At 32.6% G+C, this 22,110-nt stretch overlaps 1 protein-coding gene across 1 annotated transcript; it reads left to right on the forward strand.

Annotated features, from left to right (window-relative positions):
• The first annotated feature begins 1,892 nt into the window (after positions 1–1,892).
• Positions 1,893–21,905, forward strand: LOC148312148 (heat shock protein beta-1). Its single transcript, XM_088277673.1, has 3 exons — positions 1,893–2,220; positions 17,701–17,893; positions 21,151–21,905. Exons 1-3 carry the CDS (start codon positions 2,033–2,035, stop codon positions 21,343–21,345), a joined length of 576 nt encoding a protein of 191 aa, XP_088133799.1. The 5' UTR covers positions 1,893–2,032; the 3' UTR covers positions 21,346–21,905.
• The last annotated feature ends 205 nt before the right edge of the window (positions 21,906–22,110 follow it).

Genomic DNA, 22,110 nt, shown 5'->3' on the forward strand with positions numbered 1-22,110 from the left:
AATTATTTTTATGATATTCGTACTTGCATATAAATTATTAATCATTTATTCTTGGAAGTTAAAAGTTGTAGGTGAATATAATTACATTGTAGGTAGAATTTTGTGACATTAACAACGGAAATGAAATTATTACTTCTAGATCAAAAGCCAAGTGGTGCATAGGGCACCGCATCGAATGGATAAGGTGTTAGCTTGATTATTGATTATCATCCTTATCCATATTACTCCAATTATTAATATATACTCCAAGGAGTTCAAAACGTTTGTTGGGATGCAGATGATGTGTGTGAAGGAGCTAAAAGCGAAGGACATTACTGCTTTATGGGAAAGAAAATGGAGGACGAATAAAGGTACTACAGGATAAGAGGAAATAAAATACCATCTGTCCACTTTTTCAAACTGGTTTATAATATACCTACCTACAAACCCTGATCAGTATCACGAGTCTGTGTTTGGTTGGTTGTAAGATATTTCTTGCAATGAATTTGGTTTCTAGTATGTAATTAGTAGACAGGCGCCGTGGCGTAGTTGGGTAGACGCTCGACTCCGAAACTGGCGTCGCGGGTTCGATTCCCGCCAAGTGCAAAATAATGAATTGAATGAATTCAAGAAAGATTTATATTCAATTGGTCTGGTTGTTTGTGATGTATTTTTCACATTTACCTTCCCTATCCTTAATATCCTACCTGCAGACAAGCTTCTTATAGAGGCTTTGCGGGTTATCCCTTGAATAATAATAATAATAATAAAAATAATATAAAATCTAATAAACTCAAAGGACCAAGCCATTTCTGCAAGTTTCTTTTTACTTTTGCACAAATATTATTGTTAAATAAAATACGACATATCAAAAAACTTGATTTTTCAGGAGAACGTTTTTAAAGTTTAAGAATAGAATGAAATGTATTAAAAATAAATATCAAGCCACTTTTTGAACTTTTTACTGTGCTACAGATCTTTTTAGGTAAAACCTGATTGTTTTTTCACCATTTGAAAAATATTAAGTATATTTAAAAAAATAATTAAACAACACCTTTTCTTCAAAATGCAAAAACAACTCTTTCTGCCCTGTAGCGGGTGTAAATATTAAGTTAAAAATATCCCGCTTTTGTTAGGATATAGTACATTTTTTGGGCATTCCGAAAATATGCACTGCTGAAATTTTGCGATTTTTGATGTTGTTGTGAGCGATATATATAATATTTGGTCAAAAATTCGCTCCACAGAAAAAAAATTGCGTTCAGAATATGTGATCCGTGACCATTCTTTGGTCGTCGATCCACTTTAACAAAGATATTTTTTTCATTGTTTTGGAAAAGTTATTATTTGTATAAAATATTTTATTAGTTATTCAAAGAAAGTTTTTGCGTCTGATTGCCGCAAACATGATTTTATGTGCAGAATAATTATACCTTGTAATTGCGTACGGGTAACCACGTAATAAAAAACTAATGTATATGAAAAAAAATATCGGGTTTAATTTAGCATTTTTAACATTTTCAAGTATGAGAACGGAGAATGTAAAAGAAGAAGTATAACAAATCCTTAAATGTTGTTATACAAACTATAATACGCTATTAAAAAGTGATCTCATGGCACATTCCGAAACTTTACTCATAGCTGCAAACAGACTGTCGCTTCCTACAAACTTCCTAATCGAATCGTACTAGAATCTACGTAGAAGACTGCAGACGATTCTGGATTAATGTTATGAATCATAGAATGCTGTTGATTCCTAAAGAATCCGATAGATATCCCTGATCCAACATCCGAGACAGCACTCTACAGACGTGGGAAGGTCCCCCCTACTCGGAATGGTGTACGTACTATGTACTAGGAGCCGAGCCAGCTAACATAAAGCTATTTAAAACTGTGCGCAAACTCTGAGCGTCAGACAGCCAGCGACCGAGCTAACGATCGCAGCGCCGCGCATTCATCAGTTGCATTACCCGACAGTGACTGCGTACCCGTGTGTTCGCTACCGGTGGAAATATTTTACCAATTCGTTTTTTTGTGCCAGTGTTGATCGAAAATGGCCGACGGTGGAATTAAAAGAAACGTCCCCATCAAGCTGGGCGACTTCTCCGTCATCGACACGGAGTTCTCGAGCATCAGGGAGAGATTCGACTCCGAAATGAGGAAGATGGAAGAGGAGATGAGCAAGTTCAGATCCGACCTCATGAACAGGGAGACCAACAACTTCTTCAAAAGCACAACAAGGTAGGTGATACTCTCCACGCTATTCTCGTGGGCGTGTAGTTTTGTTTATTTATGTTTCTATAACCGTACTTGGTCATGGTCTCCAACAGAAATATCTTTTGAACGTTTCTTCATATTACCTTTGATCGGTAGCAGACGACATCTAGGATTTAGAATCCAAAATAAATAGTTTTATTGAAATATAGTATTTCTGGATAGTTTTTATTGTAGAAGCAGTCTTCAAAACCATCTGGTTTTCAGATTGCATCCAAGGAGTTATAAAATATGTCATTTTTATTTTCTTATACACGCACAAGTCTCTTCGATATTTTTGTTTTTGGAATATAATAAAATGGCATTAATTGTCGTACGTTTGGCTATCATTCAAAGATCTCACAGGTCATCTGATTTCTGACTGGATAAATGAGGAACGTCGTGTTAAGACAAAAGCGTAAGACTGGTCACTTTGCCTTCGCCTAAGTTATTTCAAACTTCCGAAATGATAATGCACCTATGAGTGGAAGAAAAATAAAAAGAAGGTCGAATTAAGACTATTTTTATTCCGAAGTAAGTTTCTGATGGAATTGTGCAATTTATGTGCATATTGTGTGCAAAAACAGCTGGTTAAACAACAGTCGCGTAAAAATACCTGTAAATGTTGTTTTCAGATAAAGCGAGGCCTTGTTTTATTGTATTTAATTCATGTTTACATAGGTAAACAAGTACATAATATGTGCTTACCGCTTGCTAGATAGGTAATGAGATATTTAAGCCTTACCATAAGCATCTCGGCGGAGAAATGTCCGCAAAGGTTTTAAAAGCCATCTCTCCTTTTCGGGCATCACCTTGAGACTGCAATGCCAACGAGTTTACATACAGGTCATTCAAATCCCCTTTTGGGTTTTTAGGTTAACTGGTTACCCGGCGGCTCGTAACTAAAAACTTGCTTCATTTCAAGTCCTTTTCTTTTTTTATCTCGGAATATACCTATATGGCCAAACAGAGGCACTAAAATCATTTCAACGAATCCCGAACACTGAAATAATCTGAAGTTTTAACTGCATTTTACTGATGCGTTATGTAGACACCGCACAATATAACAAATACTCGACATAGTGGTTGACGAAGAAGTATCAATGTTCTTTTAATTTATCCAATAAAACCTAACTACTTTTGTAAATTGAATTATTAAATGACAACAATCGAATTATTGGATCATTACGAATGCTAAACTATTATTGAAATATATTTGTTCCGATTCTCCAATTTATTCAATCCCTCCTCACTCGCAGAGTGGGTCCAGGGGGTCCCCCTTATCTAGGAAACAATTCTTACGGTAAAAATCATTATACATCCTCATTATACACGTAAATATTTTCGCCAGTCTGCCATCCGGTTTATATTCACAGTGAAGACAAGAAGAAAATTCTGTCTCTGTCGATATTTAACTTAGGTGTTAATTTGTCGGAATTTACACTGTAACAACACAAATAACAACTAAACTTCCTATACTGACACATCGCTCACTCTTTTCAACAACGTCATATATCAAAAATCGTTAATTTTCAGTTGTGCATGTTTTTTTGGAATGCCCAGAAAATGTACTATATCCCAGCAAAAGCGGCATATTTTTTACTCAATATTTACCCGCTATAGGGCAGAAAGTGTGCTGCTTTTGCATTTTGAAGAAAAGGTATTGTATATTTTTTTTTAAAAATAAAGTAAATATTTTTCAAATGAAGAAAAAACATTCACGTTTTACCTAAAAAGATCTGTTGCACAGTAAAAAGTTCAATAAGTGGCTTGATATTTATTTTGAATACATTTGATAATATTTTTAAACTTAAAAAACGATCTCCTGAAAAATCAAGTTTTTTTTTTATATGACGTTGTTGAAAGGAGTGAGCGACATATAGGACTTTCCCGCCACCGGAAATCATAGATGAACCGAATTATCTGCCATTCACTTGTGTCCGTGCGCTATTGGAGAAATTCGCTTGGGTAGTGATATTTCTGGCAAAACAAAGCAATAGGATTGTCGAAGGGAGAAAGTTTCACTGAAATATCCGGTGCACTGGTTTAAGTCGTGCTCTCTACGCCATATTTTGAAATATGTTGTAGTCAAAGCCCGAATATTAGCTGCTATCAGGTTTGACTAGCCAATCCGGATTATTTTAGTCCAGATTCTCCTAGTAAAGCCGAGGAGTACCTACCTAAATAAATTTCTTCGGACTTTGACCCTCCAGAGATCCGTATAGTACGTAGTACCTACCTGATGTTTTATACAACGTAATAAGGGATCGATAATATTTATACAATGTCGTTATATTATTGATTAGGACATTACTCTAAGACTAGCTTAAGTCCGTCTCCGTAGTGTATCCATTTGATCCCAGGGGAGTCACTTTGCCTTCACATAATTGGCGATCAAGATAACACTGCGCCAATGCGATGTGGTGCCCGACGCACCACAGGGTACGGATGAACGGATGGTTAGAAGAAGAATTCTAAGTAGCAAAAACACAGACTGAGCTGATAGTTTTAATTTAATAATATAATAATTGACGAACTTTGATAACACCGTGTAGTAGAAAAATAACGGGTCTTCTGATGCAAAAGTTATTTTTTATTATTTTATTTCAAGAGCTGATGACCTCATGCTTATTTTATACGTACACAGGAGTACGACTTACGAAAAAATATTTATAGTAGTGTCTTGGAGACAACTCAGCGAGTGATAAATACATATTTATTTAATTATTTTAGTATGCATAGTCCGCGATCAGACACCTGTTTATTGAAAAACTTGATATAATAGGAACGTGTAAGTAATTTTAAGAAGACTCGATTGTTTTTTTTTAAATTACTTAACGTCCAAGTGACTCTGAAATCGAGCCACGGCGTATGCAACACCGCTTATCATGACCCTACTCAGGCTTCAACTTTTTAAGTTTTATAGCCTATGCCTACTCGTGAGTGGATTTACTCTTTATGTTTAAAGTTACTATAATTTCATGTAATTCATGATTGAAAATTGTAGGCAAAAACACTCGCTCTCGAGTATTGTTTACGTGTAGACACGCATTTGAGTAACAAAATCATTCCTGTTATCAGTGACACAAAGAATGCGTAACTAACTAGGTCAGTAACTTTCGCACCGCTTCCCCGTAGGGAGTATAGAACGCCACACGATGGTGTCTTTATAAATATTCTTCGACTCTTCCACATTCATGCATCTCTTCATACATACCCGCCGATTAGACTCCTGACCTGACCACTTTAGACGTCGGTACTTTCAAGCATTATGTAAATGTAGGTAGGTACCCAATATTAAGAGGAAATGTTTTATTTTTTATATTTTAAATTTGTCCGCCTCCGTAGTGTAATGGTCAGCACGCTCGGCTACCGTTCTGGAGGTCCCGGGTTCGATTCCCAAGGGAGGTAAAATAAATATAAGTGATTTTTTCACTGTAATATTTATACAATATTACCATGGACTGGTACCTGAAGCGGAGGGCTGATCACCTTTCCTTCATGTGTAAACGATCAAGATAACACTGCGTTTATATGACACAGTGCCCTATGCACCATTGGGGTGCGGATAAGGGTTTTATTATTATTTTTTTAAATTTACCTTGCGTTCAGACATATAAACCATGACAAGCATAAGACAAGCATATAAACTACTATAATACCATAGCACTATTCATACTTACACCCAGACAAAATATTAATCACATGCGTTTGGGGGGCGAAAACCAACATACAATCCACACTAGTAGAGCTGAACTTGTTTTTCTTCAGCCCGACTAATAACGCATGTGATGAGCATTTTGTGAAGGTGTAATGAGCGGATAGTGCAATGGTAGTGGTGTATAGTTTTACTTGAATGCTGGTGTAGTGTTTGACCTTATTAGTCGGGCAAACTAATATTTCGTAAGTGGTTATATAACATACGTTTTGTGATAATTTTTTGTCTATACTTAACTTTGTACCTACGTACCTACTAAATTATTGAATAATGTAAATATAACTCCACTCAAACGCGTACCTTTTATTGTGCGCGGAAGGTGCTATGGCGTAAATACTTGTAGTAGAGATAGGTACCGAGTTGACGTCACTAGGTCATGATCAATATTAATGATGATGACTACACCATAGACACTTTGTTAGGTACCCATTCAAGATGAGTCCGGCGAGATACTCTTTCCAAATTGCTCACTCCTTTCAACAACGTCATATATTTAAAAAAAACTAGATTTTTCAGAAGATCGTTTTTAAAGTTTAAAAATATAATAAAATGTATTAAAAATAAATATAAAGCCACTTATTGAACTTTTTACTGTGCAACAGATCTTTTTAGGTAAAACCTGAATGTTTTTTCTCCATTTGAAAAATATTTAGCATATTTAAAAAAAAATAAACAATACCTTTTCTTCAAAATGCAAAAACAACACTTTCTGCCCTGTAGCGGGTAAATGTTAAGTTAAAAATATGCCGCTTTTGCTGGGATAAAGTACATTTTCTGGGCATTCCGAAAACATGCACAACTGATAATTTACGATTTTGATATATGACGTTGTTGAAAGGAGTGAGCGAAATATCGCAATTATCGTATCGGTGTGTACGTTTTGTCGTGTGGCCGTGCATTGTATGGCACGTTTGCCGAGTTTCATAGTATGATGTCACACGTATAAATAACCACAGATTCTTCTAGAACGGCGACATGGGTCGTTCTAGAGTGGGCGACTTTGCTCGGAACTGCATGTGAAATAAATTATTTACGGCAAGCCGGTAACAATTTGCATAGGCGAATTGACCTGGTTGTTTGATAAATGAGCTGAGTGTGCAGTGGCACGTCAGCAGGCGTTCGTAATTAAACACAATGTGTTTTGAAAAATTACTATTTTTCAATAATTTCAACCTTTTCCACTCTGACCCACTCCTTTTCCATTGTCAAATTTCGGAAAGTCGTATATATTATATCGTGGGTGTAGGAACTGGCAAAAAACGTTAAGTCGAAAATATGCGATTTTGACATAATGATGCAGTATTATAAAGTTTTCAACGGCATAAACTAGCAAAATACACTGAAATGTCATATTTATGTGTTTTTATAAGTAAAGTCAACTTTAAGTTTAAGGGTGTGTATTTTTTTCAGGCTAAAAGCTTTAAATAGCAGGGATTATTCAAAAAGGGGTTTTAAAGTTCAGGGTTTTTGCCACCCACGATACAGACATCGCAAGTAGCAACGTAACATTTTTTGGAGACCAAATTCCATAGGTGACATTTTCGGTCAAAATTTGTAGTTTTTAGCAAATACGACACCTCCTTCAAACTATTACAAGTTTTATTTATTGTTTTCTTCTTCTTCTTCTTCTTCTTTATAATGGATTTTCACCCATCTTGAGCTTTCTAGCCAGTGTCGAGTTATTTACTTATTGTTTTTTATCTTCAGGTTTTTCAAAACATTATTAAAAGATATTTATTGTTTACATGGATTTTGTTGTTTGATTGGAGAAGTATTGTAGAAGAATTTGTATGTAACAGTAACTTCCTAGCAATTATAATGCGAGAATGATAATTCATTATAGCCTTATAAAGTCATCTCAATGTTGACTCCTTTATGTGCAGTGGTAACAGTTAACAGTGTGGGTGCTAGTTACACCCACATATATCTAAAACTGACTCAATGTGTTGATCTTGTCATCTAGAACACGTGATCAATTAATTATGACATTCCCGTATTAGCTATTTCATTACCCGAGGAATGTTCTTTACGCAAGTAAAAGTTTACGCGAATACACATAGTGGACCATCCGGTTATCTTTGATTCCCGGTGCCAGCGAAATCCTACCTCATTCGGAATATCAAATTTAGGTATAAACACAAATACTGAATAAACTTATTATCCTATATTTAAAAGTAAGGACACACGCATGACAGATCATCCGATTTTGACAGATTAGGAGTACATGGAGTAAGTATATGGTATATGTATAGTACTCTTTTGCAATGATAACAGCATTTGGGGCGTTAGTTTCAAAGCGAGTACAAAATGGCTAATGAAATTTTATTATGCAATAGAAGTATGAGGCTTACCACCAAATATTTAAACATCTTTCTAATTAATTCAACAGTCCAACTGACAACCGACGGTACCTAGCAATTTAATAATGCATCGCCGTATAAATTGGCACGGAAAATATATAATGTTATTGTTAGAGTGAGCCAAAATACACAGCGAAAATAATTTAATCACGTATTCACGGCCGAAGCCAATTTTTAAAAATTACACGAACATTTAAAAAAATAGTATAGTTTATTAAGAGTAGAAAGAACATATCGCTCACTCCTTTCAAGAACGTCATAAATCAAAAATCGTCAATTTTCAGTGGTGCACGTTTTCGGAATGCCCAGAAAATTTACTATATCCCAGCAAAAGTGGCATATTTTTAACTTAATATTTACCCGCTACAGGGCAGAAAGTGTTGTTTTTGCATTTTGAAGAAAAGGTATTGTTTAATTATTTTTCTAAACATACTAAATATTTTTCAAATGGAGAAAAAACCTTCAGGTTTTACCTAAAAAGATCTGTTGCACAGTAAAAAGTTCAATAAGTGGCTTGAAATTTATTTTTAATACATTGTATTATATTTTAAAACTTGCTCTCCTGAAAAATGAAGTTTTTTGATTTATGACGTTCTTGAAAGGAGTGAGCGATATGCAATTAAGGTAGGTGACATGGAGTATTCCCTGCATTCCTAGATTACCATTGTTTTATATTTTGAAATAATTCCGAATGTTCTAGAACAGTGCTGCCAGGATTCTGGAAAAGTTTTCAGTATTTTAGTATTTATCTCATAAACATTTGAAATTTGGCGGAGCGAATTCGCGCTATTTCCGATAGTACCTAATAAATTTCTATTTTGATCGTTTATTTATGTTATTCCGACGATCTATGAGGGAAACTCATGGCACCGTTTCGCAACGAAACTTAATCTTATTCATTTTCTACTAAATAATTGTATAAATATAAAAAATAAATGCTTACTTTTTCACAAAGAAAATACGTGAATACTTTGGATATTTTATGCATATAATTTACTTTTCAAAGACTTATCTTTGAAAAGTCTTAACAATATGAACGGTCCTTCGAAAAATTCATTAATTTGTTCGCATGTTCAACAAACAATATTAAGCATATAGTACTAAACATTAATTGCACAGTAATTAACCAAAATGTTATATGAAGAGCACAAACATTTTTGTTAAAGAACAACTCGCCCGCGGCCTAGCGGCAGACATCGAAACTAACTTCAGTATCAAGTTGAAATTTGAGCTTAATTTTGAATTTCCGTTGGTTGAAATATTATTAAAAATGAACCTTAGTGTGTAAAAGACTTTCAATATTCTCAAAAAAATATGTATACTTTTTTTAAGGGCCTTTTTATTCATTTTCGTTAGTTGATTGTCGTTTTGACGCCAATCTCATATAAGGAATCTGAAAATTGCCTACAAATGACCAACCATGACCTATTTTATAAACTTAGCTTAGGTAGGCGCAGAAATGTCTGAACTCATCTACCCACTCGAAATAATGTCGAAATCAGTGCTCGTCCATTTTCAGTTTCTCAGCAGTGCCATTTAGAATTTCAATAGATAATAATAATTAATTCAATAGATAATAATAATTAATCGTTTTAAAACATTACATGGCCGCAGAAAAACCCACTTGAAATGAAAAATAGCTTTTACGAAAAATCATGAACTTATGCAGACGTTTTAACTGTAAAAGTTTCATAATTTATCTCACAGCTAATCCACGGTAGACAGATAAATTCGCGAATTCAATGACCTACTATCCAATTTGTCTATGAAATCCTATATCAACAAGTACAAGAGTTTAGTTATAGTTTTGTCGATAACTGATGGTGCTTTATCTCCGCGTAAATGTTGACAAAAAGAATTAATACAATAAAAGCTGCACATAAAAATACACATATTTCATTATTTTTAATTTAAAAAAGTGGTTTAATATATTTAAAGTAGGTACCTTTTATTTTTATGATAGATATATAGGTGCCATATATCACCATATCGAATCGATGCGGTGTTAACTCAATCGCCAATCACTCGGAGACAAAGTGAACAGTCCAGCTCTCAGATATACTATGGGATACTAATTACGCAATAAGCGAAGAAAATCTGAGTGGAGGAGTGCTATATGACAAAGGAAATGAAGAAAAAATAGTAGACAAGAATAGGAGAATAGTAGTAATGGCTAGGGCACTTGGGATAGCAAACATACACTTATACAAACAATGATGTATTTTTCTGGTCTATAACACGCATAAATTACATGGGGGTTGGTATTCGTGAACTAGTTTGAAGTTATATTTTATCGATAGTTCGAGAGGGTCATAGCGTGTAGAAAGAAAGCAAGGTAGTTACTCGCATAGTAATAATAAAATTGGCACAATCGTGCTTAGCGCCTTAGATCCATTAGATTGATATGATCCAAGTACAAAGTGATCCAAGTAATAAAAGTAATATACCAAAAGTTTTACAATTTTAACTTAAGTTAAAAATAATGCAGCCACGTCCCTTATATCCCACCCCATCCGTTTAAAATCATTGTTTTATTTAACAAATTACTGTCTCTATACCCCATATTATAAAAAAAAACTGAAGCAGGCGCATCATTTTATTGAATGAAGCAACGCAGAAAATGACAGTTGATAAAACTACCCAGAAAGAAATTGTTTATGGTATTTTGAATCAGGGGTAATTTTCCATTGGTCGCGTCAAGATATATCTGTCAAAATGTTAAGTTAGGCCCTAATTTTTTATATTATGTTGATAATAGTATGACCATATTTTTTCGATTTAAGACCAATATGACATGGACATTTATTATACGGTACAGAAAATGACATAACATCATTTGAAGGATGCGTTATGTGAGGAACATGTAATTCGTTAAGTTAAAAATGAATAGTCAAATAAGTTTGCAGAATGCGGTCGTTTTTGTTTGTTTAAACATAGTTTGGATGCAGTTTGAAACACAATGCCTTTCTTATTTTTTATTATCATTCCTCATAGCGTATCATTAGAATTTATCAGAGAAAGACTGTATTGTTGCATTGTACAGTTTTAGTTAGTTTCCGTTCATATTGGCGCCCCAGATTCGGTCGGAAATAGTTCGCCGGGCCGTTATAAGGCCATAAACGCGATCGCACGACCCATCTACTTTCAAATTTCATTGTTCACGAGCATTCTAAGTTCATCTGAAGTTTGATTAAACCTCATTCTTACGCTATTAATTTTCTTGATATCGGATATCCGCGGAATATTTACAGAGATTGCTTCTTCTCTGTGTCCGTTAGTGAGAAGCAAATCAGAGTAAAACGGTCATGGGTATTAATTAATACCTATCCACTAATCGTGCGGCAAGCTTAAGACATAACAGACACACAAGTGGTGTATAGGGCACCGCATTTGATTATATGAAGGCGAAGTGATAAGTCCTGCGCTCTATGTAGATTCTTAGGAACTAGGAGTGAGATACATGTTTATATGATGGAATTTAGTGAAATAAATTAAGGCGAATGACATTAATGCTACGTGTGGGAAAGGTATTGAAGGATGAATAGTTAGTACTATTGTTTTTTTAAGCGCTTCAGGGTGATAAAGTAAACATTCAATATATTTATTTTGACATCTCTGGGAATCAGACCCAGGACCTCCAACATAAAAGCCAAACGCTTTAACTACTACACTACGGAAACGGTCAACTTTAAAAGTATAATTAAGAAATTAATCCTTTTTTACTTGCACCACATCTGACTGCAGTTTTGAGCGTATAAAAGTGTAGCAGGATCATTACCGCGCAACATGTGGGTACATTTTCAGTACAGCGTAGGATACAAGATGATGTTTGTGGAATAGTAGTAGATAATTGAATGGCGAGTTTAAACTTTTAAATAATAATATTATACCTAAACGAATTCACAAAGTATGAAGTAGGAGACTGCGGGTGAAGTGAAGCGTAAAGCCGGCCATACCCAATGCGGTCGTGACAATATAAAAATTGGTGTGAATAATACAATATATAATCTATGTTAGTTATGTGAACTCTATTTTGAGATTCGGTGCATTCCATTTTGAAATTCAAGGCATTATAGAACAAGTCCGTTTTGATTGTTCAAAAAATTATTGCACATTCTCAAAATATAATTCAAATACTAATTAAAACTAATACGGGCATATAATATAACAGTAAAATATGATGTATATGGGTAAAGAAATTATTATAAATTTATTATTATTAAAAATGTAGATACAATATTAAAACCTAACTCTTAAAATAACATTTATTTAATATTTTTGAGGCTTTTATTTTTTCTCGATCTTATCCATGTATAAGGAATTTCAGTAGATAAAAATTGAATTAAAAAATCTAAACCATGAAAAATAATAACGGAGAGATGTTTTTTTTGTCAAAATATGCATTCGCAAAAAAAAACTTTTTAATCATTCAAATCTTTAAACTATTAATTTCCAGATACGAATATGAGAGGATGTGAGTAAAAAATCAACAAATGCTTTTTTAAACCTAATCAATTCGTACTATTGCGATTTTTTTGCTTTTACGTTTAATTTTATATCCCTTTAAAAAAATACAAATTCGTTTGAATCATCAAAGACGTGTGGACCCGTCAATCAGTCTTGATATTTTTTTACTGTGTACATATATTTTTGTTAAATACTGAAATTCCTTGTGTCTGTCAATCAAAATAGCTGTGCTATAATTATAATAAATCTGGACTACGATCTCAGGTGTAATATCCACGTGATTAAGTCGTAAAATAACCCTGTTTCCTGAACCGCACGATTTTATCGGTGAATTTATTTTACTGGCGGGCCTTTATATGCGCCAAGAGTGAAATATATACCCTATGAATGTAAATATACATGCTTTCACAACATGTACTGCATCGCAATGGCAGATCTACGCCTTGGTAACATCAAATGTCAAAAAAAAGTTATGTTTGAAATTACGTTCGCGCGTGCGCAATGAGTAGCTTACATGGTCATGCTGATGATGTTATTTTTTTGACGTTTTGAGATCGGTGCAGTGGTTACGAGATATTCACAATGTCTGGTTAGAGAAAAAATAAATATCCATCTGTGATATACCTATTTTCACCACACTACAAATAATGACTATGATGGAAGCAAACCAATCACATATATTGTGACCCGCAAAGAAGACAGATAATGCGCTTATTCCTACGACTTAACCACGTTGATATACTTGGTATACCAGTACTAATAATGAGATCTTGAGGTAAAAGATCCTTGTAATTTTTTTAATTTGTTTTCGCTTTTATTGATGTATTATTTCTATGTATATGACATTTATATCTTCAATATTATATTATAATACATATTTATATTTGTAACATTAACAAGCTAACAATGCCGTGTTGATTTTTGCATGTCTTACAATTACGAATCAATGTCTTCGGGAGGATCAACATCGGCGAGTAAAACGACTACGAGGTGAGGTGCTTATTAATCTCAATTTTAACATACTGCATTCTGATCAGATCCTGTCTTGCTATATAATTATTTATAACAATTGTTTGGTAGACCTTAATTCACTATTTGATTTTGCATGAATTTCATAAGTTTATTATCATATATCATGTATACATTGTACATAGACTCGTATATGTTGTATGTATGACGTACATATATCGTACGGTTTATTATCACTTAAATGTCACCAAGGTTATGTTAATTTTTTGTATGCTCATTTTAAATGACAGGTATGAAATGTTTATATTATGAGTTTAAAAACCTTTGGAGAAAAAACATATTTAGTAAGATTCCTTACAAAAAAATTGTTACTAATATTGCACTGGATACATAAATTATGCAAAAATAAAGGACAATCTGGAATTTTATATGATATTAATTTTTTTTAAAACCCACTGACCAAATATATTTTTATCTTAAATTCTTTTAAAATATACGCGGAAAATATATATCGTAGCGGATTCCGACAAGAATCTGGTACGTCATTAATATTGGAAATATTGATGAATTCTTTCGTAGCTAGTGATTATAAAGTTATCCATGTGTTCTATTAAGGCGCGTTTACATTTATTGTGTAGCAGATCAGCTTTATAGCCCTACTATATATAGCTCTACTTCAAGTTCTTGAAAGCGCAAACTGCTATGTATCGTTCAGAAAACATTTAGAATGTTAAAATTGTAATCATTATTGTTGTCGACCATAAAAGTAGATATTACGTAATAGGTAATATGAATCGTTACAAGTGATACTCGGCATAATTACAATTTATCATAGGCATGCGCTTATGCATTGTTTACAAATGAGAATGTATCTCAGGAATTTAATAGCCGTGCACCTACACACGTTTTAAGTGAGTACTTCATCTTTAAAATAGTACTTCGTGTGTTGCCTACTCTGCAATTCAAAACTGCCTGATTTACATATATGCAAGAGTGACGCATTCCATTTTACATATAACGATTTATTTTATTTCGGTCTCGCTACATTTTCACCTCTTAACTAAAATTTTTCTTTCCTTCGAATAATAGAAAATTACGTTACTCTAGATATTCACATATAAATTTTCCGAATTCGTTCCGAAAAAAAACGTGTGGGAGCACAGTTTTTGTGTGGGTTTTGTCCAAGTCGGAAATCGAATCCGAAACAACAAAAAAAGACTTTATTTTGGTATGTTTAGTCTCTGAAAAAATCTTTAGACGTGCTGTGATTTTTTAAAGAGTTATTATAAAATTTTCTAACCCACGTTAGTTTTATCGTGAAATTGGGTCCAAATTCTCCATCCAATTAACATTGTCAGCATCAACCATAGAAACATAACCTTTAAAAGGTATAAGAGTTCTAGAATGAAAGTTTATTTATACTGCTATTGGCTCTAAAATCATAATAAGTCGAGAAGAGTTCAATTCGATTTGGTTTAGGTCATATTTTTACATATTTTTACAAGTATAATATAAATCTCAATTGAGACATGCAAATTTTTTTTGAACTTACCCGGAAAATTTCGCATTGACGTGTGTTTTTTAAATTTATTTTAATTATAGCTTTGTAGAAAATCACTAGATGTAGATACTTGAGATAATCATAATGTTAATATAAACTAAATTACGAATCTAGATTTTGTATTTCATCAATTATTTTACGGTATAAAAGTAACTTACATCGTAGGTAGGTACTGAATATAAGAAGGCTTGGCTCAACCAATTATAATCATCATTCTGTGGATACAATCATTTGTAATTTAACGTGTTTTTAATTCTTTGTTTTTGGTCGCTGTACGAACCTATCAATGCGTAACAAACAGGGGAGGTCATAAAAAATGTCATCATTATAATGTACAAATTTTCGATGTGTTTTCTAATATAGTAATTCTATTGTTCAACCGCGTCTAATGAAAGCGTATATTCAAATACAATTATTTATAATCTAATTCAGTAGCCAATAGCCCATGCTGGTTGTGTATTTATAAAAATAATACATACTTGCACAGTTGTAACGTCGGCCATTAGTCTATTTTTCATTATGAGCACCCGGGCCAACAAGAATGCACGCTACAACCATGGATTATCATACTAGCCACAATCCTGCACGTGCGACGCACAACGGAAGTTCAACATTTTTCAATCCATTAGGCGCGTATTAAAAATAAACACACTCCATGGAACATGCTGTGTTGGATATGACTGCATATCTGTTTCAGACATTTTTATTTATTATACCTTTCATACAGAAGTTTTTCTTATGAATGTCCTATGAGTGAGTAGGTAGATACTTAACGATTTGGAGGTATAGCTGTCAAGAAGAGTAAAAATTAAATAATTTTTAACTAAAATGTTGACAATGACATTACCATATTAGGTTCTTGTTATTGCCGTTAAAATTAGAAAATTAAAAAATATACAATGTAGCCTTAGAAATTATGAATATGTAATATTCAAAATTAGAATTCAGTTGAAATACTCATTTTATTTATTTTACTAAATAGATCGGAAATCATTTTAAGAGTATTGAGTCATAAATCTCTGACTCATTTAATTACTCGTCTTTGGGTATATTTAGTTAGCATGCATGTATTTTTATAAAACATTTTGTGATTCATGGAATCACAAAATATTTATGAATCATTTATTACCAGTAGAATATTATAGAAAATCAAACTTATGTTTTAGATATGTAGAATGAGAGTTTGTTCTCGGAAATAAAATTGGTGACGGTTTCGAGCGAATTGTGAGCTTTTCAAATTGATCCAAACATGGATTTTTACGATATTTTCTCACAAAGCAAATATACATAATTCATTGATGTATGCACATAATATTTTCGTAACAAAAATGTAAAGTTCAACGACCATTTTCGACAGAAATGGAATAATTTTGTAGATTGCACGATAAGGTGCTCGCGTGCAGACAACTATTAAAAAAAAGGCTAGAAAAGTACTTACCTACCTATGATTTTATTTCTTTGTTGGCAATGTTCCAGGAATTCAAATTTTGCGTGTTCGTAATTTGCCAATAAAAAATGCCGACAATGAAATATCGGGTACCTACTTTGGTTACCTGTTGTTTAAAATGATTATTATATTTCCACATTTTTTATTTACGTATCGTCCACAATACAGACAGCTGAATAACTAAAATACTATACGTAGATACGTGTTCAAAGTTATGTAACATTTTTTATGACTCATGAAAATATCATCACAGCCCATTATTGGAGAATGTTTGTGAGCTAGAACAAAGTGTCGAGTTGCCAAAAAACATTTGTTTTCATTATCACCGTTTTTTTTTTTAATTGGATGCCTTTTATAAATATATACATCGTTAATTATTTGCATGAGTATCTTAATATAAAAGTAATTAGAACTCTTTTAGAGGTGTCTAGTACCTACCGCGGAATATGTTTATTTTGATTTCAATGTTATTTTTTATCACATACGAGTACATCAAAATAATGTGACCTCACTGGGTTTTTCCCGTTCCAAGGGCACATTTTATTTTTATTATTAGAATTATTTATTAGTTCTTAGTCTCTCACAGGTCATGGAATCATAGATGACGTGGCCGAATGACACAATTTACTTCGTTTATACCCATCTCCATCATTAATTTATAATTAACTCTTTTACAAATACAGCAAATTAATTAATTTAAAAATTTTATGGGTAAAAAATCTTTCCAATTCCAAAATATGCTGTAAAAATCACTGTTTAAAAAGGATACATGCTGTGCCAATTCACAAGGCCGCCAACTGTACTATCCAAATTTACTAGAATAGTAAAGAATTAGAATGCAATAATTGGTTACATTAGTATTAGTAAATATATATTAATGATGCTCAATAAAAAGTTAATGATGAATCTTTGTGATTGTTAATACCTTTTTAATTTGTTTGTTTAGCTCGACAACATCCAGCAATGTGCACAATGACAACAGACAACTGGCAACAGACAGCGGCAACCAATGGATCGACAACATCAACTCCCCGCTGATCCAGGATGAGGGAGATGGCAAGTCACTCAAGCTCAGATTCGACGTCAGCAAATACTCACCCGAAGAAATCGTAGTCAAGACAGTTGACAACAAATTATTGGTAAAGATGAGTTTTATAATACTATACATTACATGTATATGTTTGTCCGCCTCCGTGGTGTAATGTATAGCGTGTTAAGGTGGAGACTGACCGGAGCATTTCGTCGTAACGTAACACGTTACGATGCGAGCATTCAGGCAGTCAGTACAGCGAGCCGAGCGCTCCATCCATAGTTTCAGATGCTCGGTGGTGCTCGCCGCGAGCGATGTTACGACGAAATGCTCCGGTCAGTCTCCACCTTTAAGCTATCGTGCTGGAGGCCCCTGATTCGATTCCCAGGAGGGGTAAAAATAAATATTAGTGATTTTACACTCTATATTTATTTAATATAACCCTGGACTGGTCTCTGAAGCACAGGAGTGATCACCTTACCTTGCCTTCATGTAAGTATCGATCAAGATAACACTGTGTCAGTACGATGCAGTGCCCTATGCACCATTGGGTACGGATAAGGGTTAGGTATACATTACAAATACCCACCTCGTTACCGTACACAAATTCCAGTTCAATTCTAGACAGGTACAAAATAAATTGAAGTAATTTTTTCACTGTAATATTATATCTAGGTCTGGAGGCACCTGTTTAAGTGCAGGACTAATTATCTCGTCTTCTTGTAATAAAAAAATAAAATTGCATCAGCCTACTGTAGTGCCCTATGCACCGATGGGTATGTTTAGCGGTTAGAAGTAGAAGATTATTTAAAGTATTTGTTAGTTTTGTGATTAAACATGTCTGTTTATTACTGACTTTGTTTTATGTAACAGTTTAAAAAATGTAACGGATGATTGATGGATATGTGTTCTCTTCATCGAAACACACTTTATACCAACATATAAATCCGTAATTCAGTACATCAAAACCATAGCACTATTAATATAAAATCACATGCTGTTAATATTAACAATTTTCAAGATACAATGGCTTTGCGTTGAATACAAAAATAAATCTTTAGTTATGTACTAAAAAATTGCTGACATTTTGTTAATTTTTATCCCCAATCTGATTGTCAAGTTAAAACTTCTTTTTAAAAAAAATTCTCATTTTTGAAGTAGGTAATTTAAATTTGCCACCAATTTCCCTATGCATTGCTCATATAGGTTTACAAAAATGTCCCAGTGTCGAGTTACAAAGCTTCTGACTTTTAATAAAAAATTTATATAATAAATAAAATCTAAAATATGCTCGCTCAATTAATTTGATGTCAACTTATCTAGAATTACATCAAGTTTTAAAAATACAACACTCGGCAACATTTTTAAATACACATATTTATTTTACCTGTGCTTATAATAACATTAATTAATTATGTTGATTTAATATTTATCTTGATGAGTTAAAATTAAGTTTCTTGATGTGTTAAGAAAACACACTATTAAATTTAATGTCTTTTTGAATGCTTGTAGCACCGACATAAAATTCATTTTCATATTTATGACAGAAATGAAAAAAAAATGTTTGAGACCACTTTATTTTTTTATAAAGACTCAACTATTTTCAGTATTTTAATTGCTTATTTTCTTTAGGGATATTTATGATTTGTTATAAGGTTTATAAAATCTTTAATGCCAATAGGTTCTTGCAAATAAAATTTTTCTAAATACTTAAAGGAAAGATAAGAAGCGAAATTTTAATTAAACTCAAATATGAATACATATATCGCTCACTCCTTTCAAGAACTTCATAAATCAAAAAACTTGATTTTTCAGAATAACGTTTTTAAAGTTTAAAAATATAATACAATGTATTAAAAATAAATATCAAGCTACTTATTGAACTTTTTACTGTACAACAGATCATTTTAGGAAAAACCTGAAGGTTTTTTCTCCATTTGAAAAATAATTAGTATATTTAAAAAAAATATTAAACAATACCTTTTTTTCAAAACTCAAAAATAACACTTTCCGCCCTGTAGTGGGTAAATATTTAGTTAAAAATATGACTCTTTTGCTGGGATATAGTACATTTTTGGGGCATTCCGAAAACATGAACTGAAAATTCACGATTTTTGATTTATGACGTTCTTGAAAGGAGTGAGCGATATCTGACTATATGATATATAGTCAGATTTGACAGAGAAAAATAAAGTCATCAAAACTATATTAAAAGTGCATTATATAACAATATTTTGTTCTCAATCCTTTAGTATTCATATCAATTCCCTTTCATTGTCTGATTTATAAAGTCGATTTTATTTTTAAAGTCACAATTCAAATAATTGAGGTGAAATGAATTACGTATTGTGTAAGCGGAGTGAAACAAAAATGTTTGTGTTATCCTGTGAAGTTTGAAGGCAACGTAAATCTGTTCATTAAAAAATAGATATAAGAAAAGCTTTGCACTATTAGGCACACCGCCAAGGCAGTTTATCTTTTCCCACTGTTGTTAGGTAGGTTATAAATAAATATAATGCCAGCTTTTTACGTTGTATATAATATTTGCGAGCAAAAAAAACTTTATAGCGGTATCTGATAACATTATGTAATCATAAGTATTTCATTAAAAATTCCAGAATTATGAATTAACACAGAAGTCAAAAGGGCAGAATAAATATTTTGATTGAGAATTAAGAGTACAGTTTTTTTTCTGCATCAAATGCAAATTTGTTTTATGTGATTCATCTAAAATCAATCGACCGTTTATGTGAAGATTAAACAGTTACAACGGAAAATTATTTTTCAGACACTAATGTCAACTTCTTTCAAAATTTACTTAAAATAATGCTGTGGTGTAAAGATCAAAAGCAGTTTAACTGGTGATATTGTTTATTCCACTAGCAACTGTTGATGTAATTTATTCCACTAGTAAAACAGAAAAAGTTCTTTGATTTGAACAAAAAAATATAAAAATATAGTGCCTTCAATGGTTTTTCAATAAAAAAAACTTTGAAGAATTCGGGAATAATATGATAATTTAAAATTTCGATCACTCTTTGGCCAAATTCTCAAAATGATTAAAAAGTGTGAAAAAAACTATTTACTGTGAATAAAAGAATGTACTAATTTAATTCCAGTCATTTTTTGTTGCTTGGTCTCAGTTTTTTACTGTAGTAATAATAATGGCAACCAAAATACTTTTTTTTTAAATTATGCGTACATTGTACATACTTACCATATCAAATTTCTCAGGCTTCATTGAATTCTTGGAAAACATTCAAGCAGCATTGTATAATTTTTGCAACCAATTGTAAAAAATTTAATTTTAGCATCAAAATGGATATACAAATGAGTAAATTAATTTATTATGTTTGATTTTTACAGGTCCATGCAAAACACGAGGAAAATTCAGACAACAAGGCTGTATACAGGGAATACAACAGAGAGTTCTTGTTGCCGAAAGGAACCAATCCGGAAGCGATCAAGTCCTCCTTATCCAAGGACGGAGTCCTCACGGTGGTGGCGCCCCTGCCCGCTCTAGCAATCACCGAACAGAATATTCCAATCAAGCAGAATTAATTTTATCAACTTACCTATTAAAAATTCTAAATTTTCACACGTATTTCAAAATTACTGTGGAAGCATGCCTTAAAATGGTCCTTATTTTTGCTGCATTCTTTGCGTATAACAAGTGATATTTATATATGATCTGTTACCGATGAATCTCATACAGACTCGGCAAAATATTACCGCTTTTTGGCGATCTTGTACTTATTATTAAAAACAAAATGTGCATTAATGTTTGTAATCTGAAATATCTACCAGATATTATTTATTTTGTATACTCGAGTGAATGCTTTTGATATTGTAATTTTATTACTCTCACATTGTTTCTCATGTGTTCTTATCACACCAGAATTAGGGACAGTCACAAATACATAGCTTTTTAGCAAACTTTTGTTAATGTATTTATAAAAAAAGTATATTATAATAAATTAACAGACTAATAAATAAATGAAACGTACGAGGGGAGCCACATATTACTATAAGTTTTATTACTACACAACATATTTTTTTAGAAATTATTACTTTAACATTATTATTTAATGTCAAAATAATAAAAATGTGAATTGTTGTAACATTGTTTTATTATTTTATTTCCCTCCCGTTACCCTTTGAACGATGTTTTCCTTAACCGTTTTAGTGCTGAGATTTTTTTTCTTATACGTATGCTAAAATTGCTGAAGACTTTTTCGCAAAGTGGTCCTTTTTATTAAGGCGTGTACAAAATCAACAAAATATTTGTAAAATATTAACCGATTTTAGAATTTCTTTCTAGTTTCG

The sequence above is a fragment of the Brachycentrus maculatus genome, unplaced genomic scaffold (genome assembly GCF_059751285.1).
Source record: "Brachycentrus maculatus isolate JH-2025_06_01 unplaced genomic scaffold, ASM5975128v1 h1tg000049l, whole genome shotgun sequence".
Classification (NCBI taxonomy): domain Eukaryota; kingdom Metazoa; phylum Arthropoda; class Insecta; order Trichoptera; family Brachycentridae; genus Brachycentrus; species Brachycentrus maculatus.

Coding starts and splice junctions, on each gene's coding strand:
- LOC148312148 (XM_088277673.1), top strand. CDS start 2,033: ATGGCCGACGGTGGAATTAAAAGAAACGTCCCCATCAAGCTGGGCGAC. Junction 2,221..17,700: donor TTCTTCAAAAGCACAACAAG/GTAGGTGATACT, acceptor TTGTTTGTTTAG/CTCGACAACATCCAGCAATG. Junction 17,894..21,150: donor CAGTTGACAACAAATTATTG/GTAAAGATGAGT, acceptor TGATTTTTACAG/GTCCATGCAAAACACGAGGA.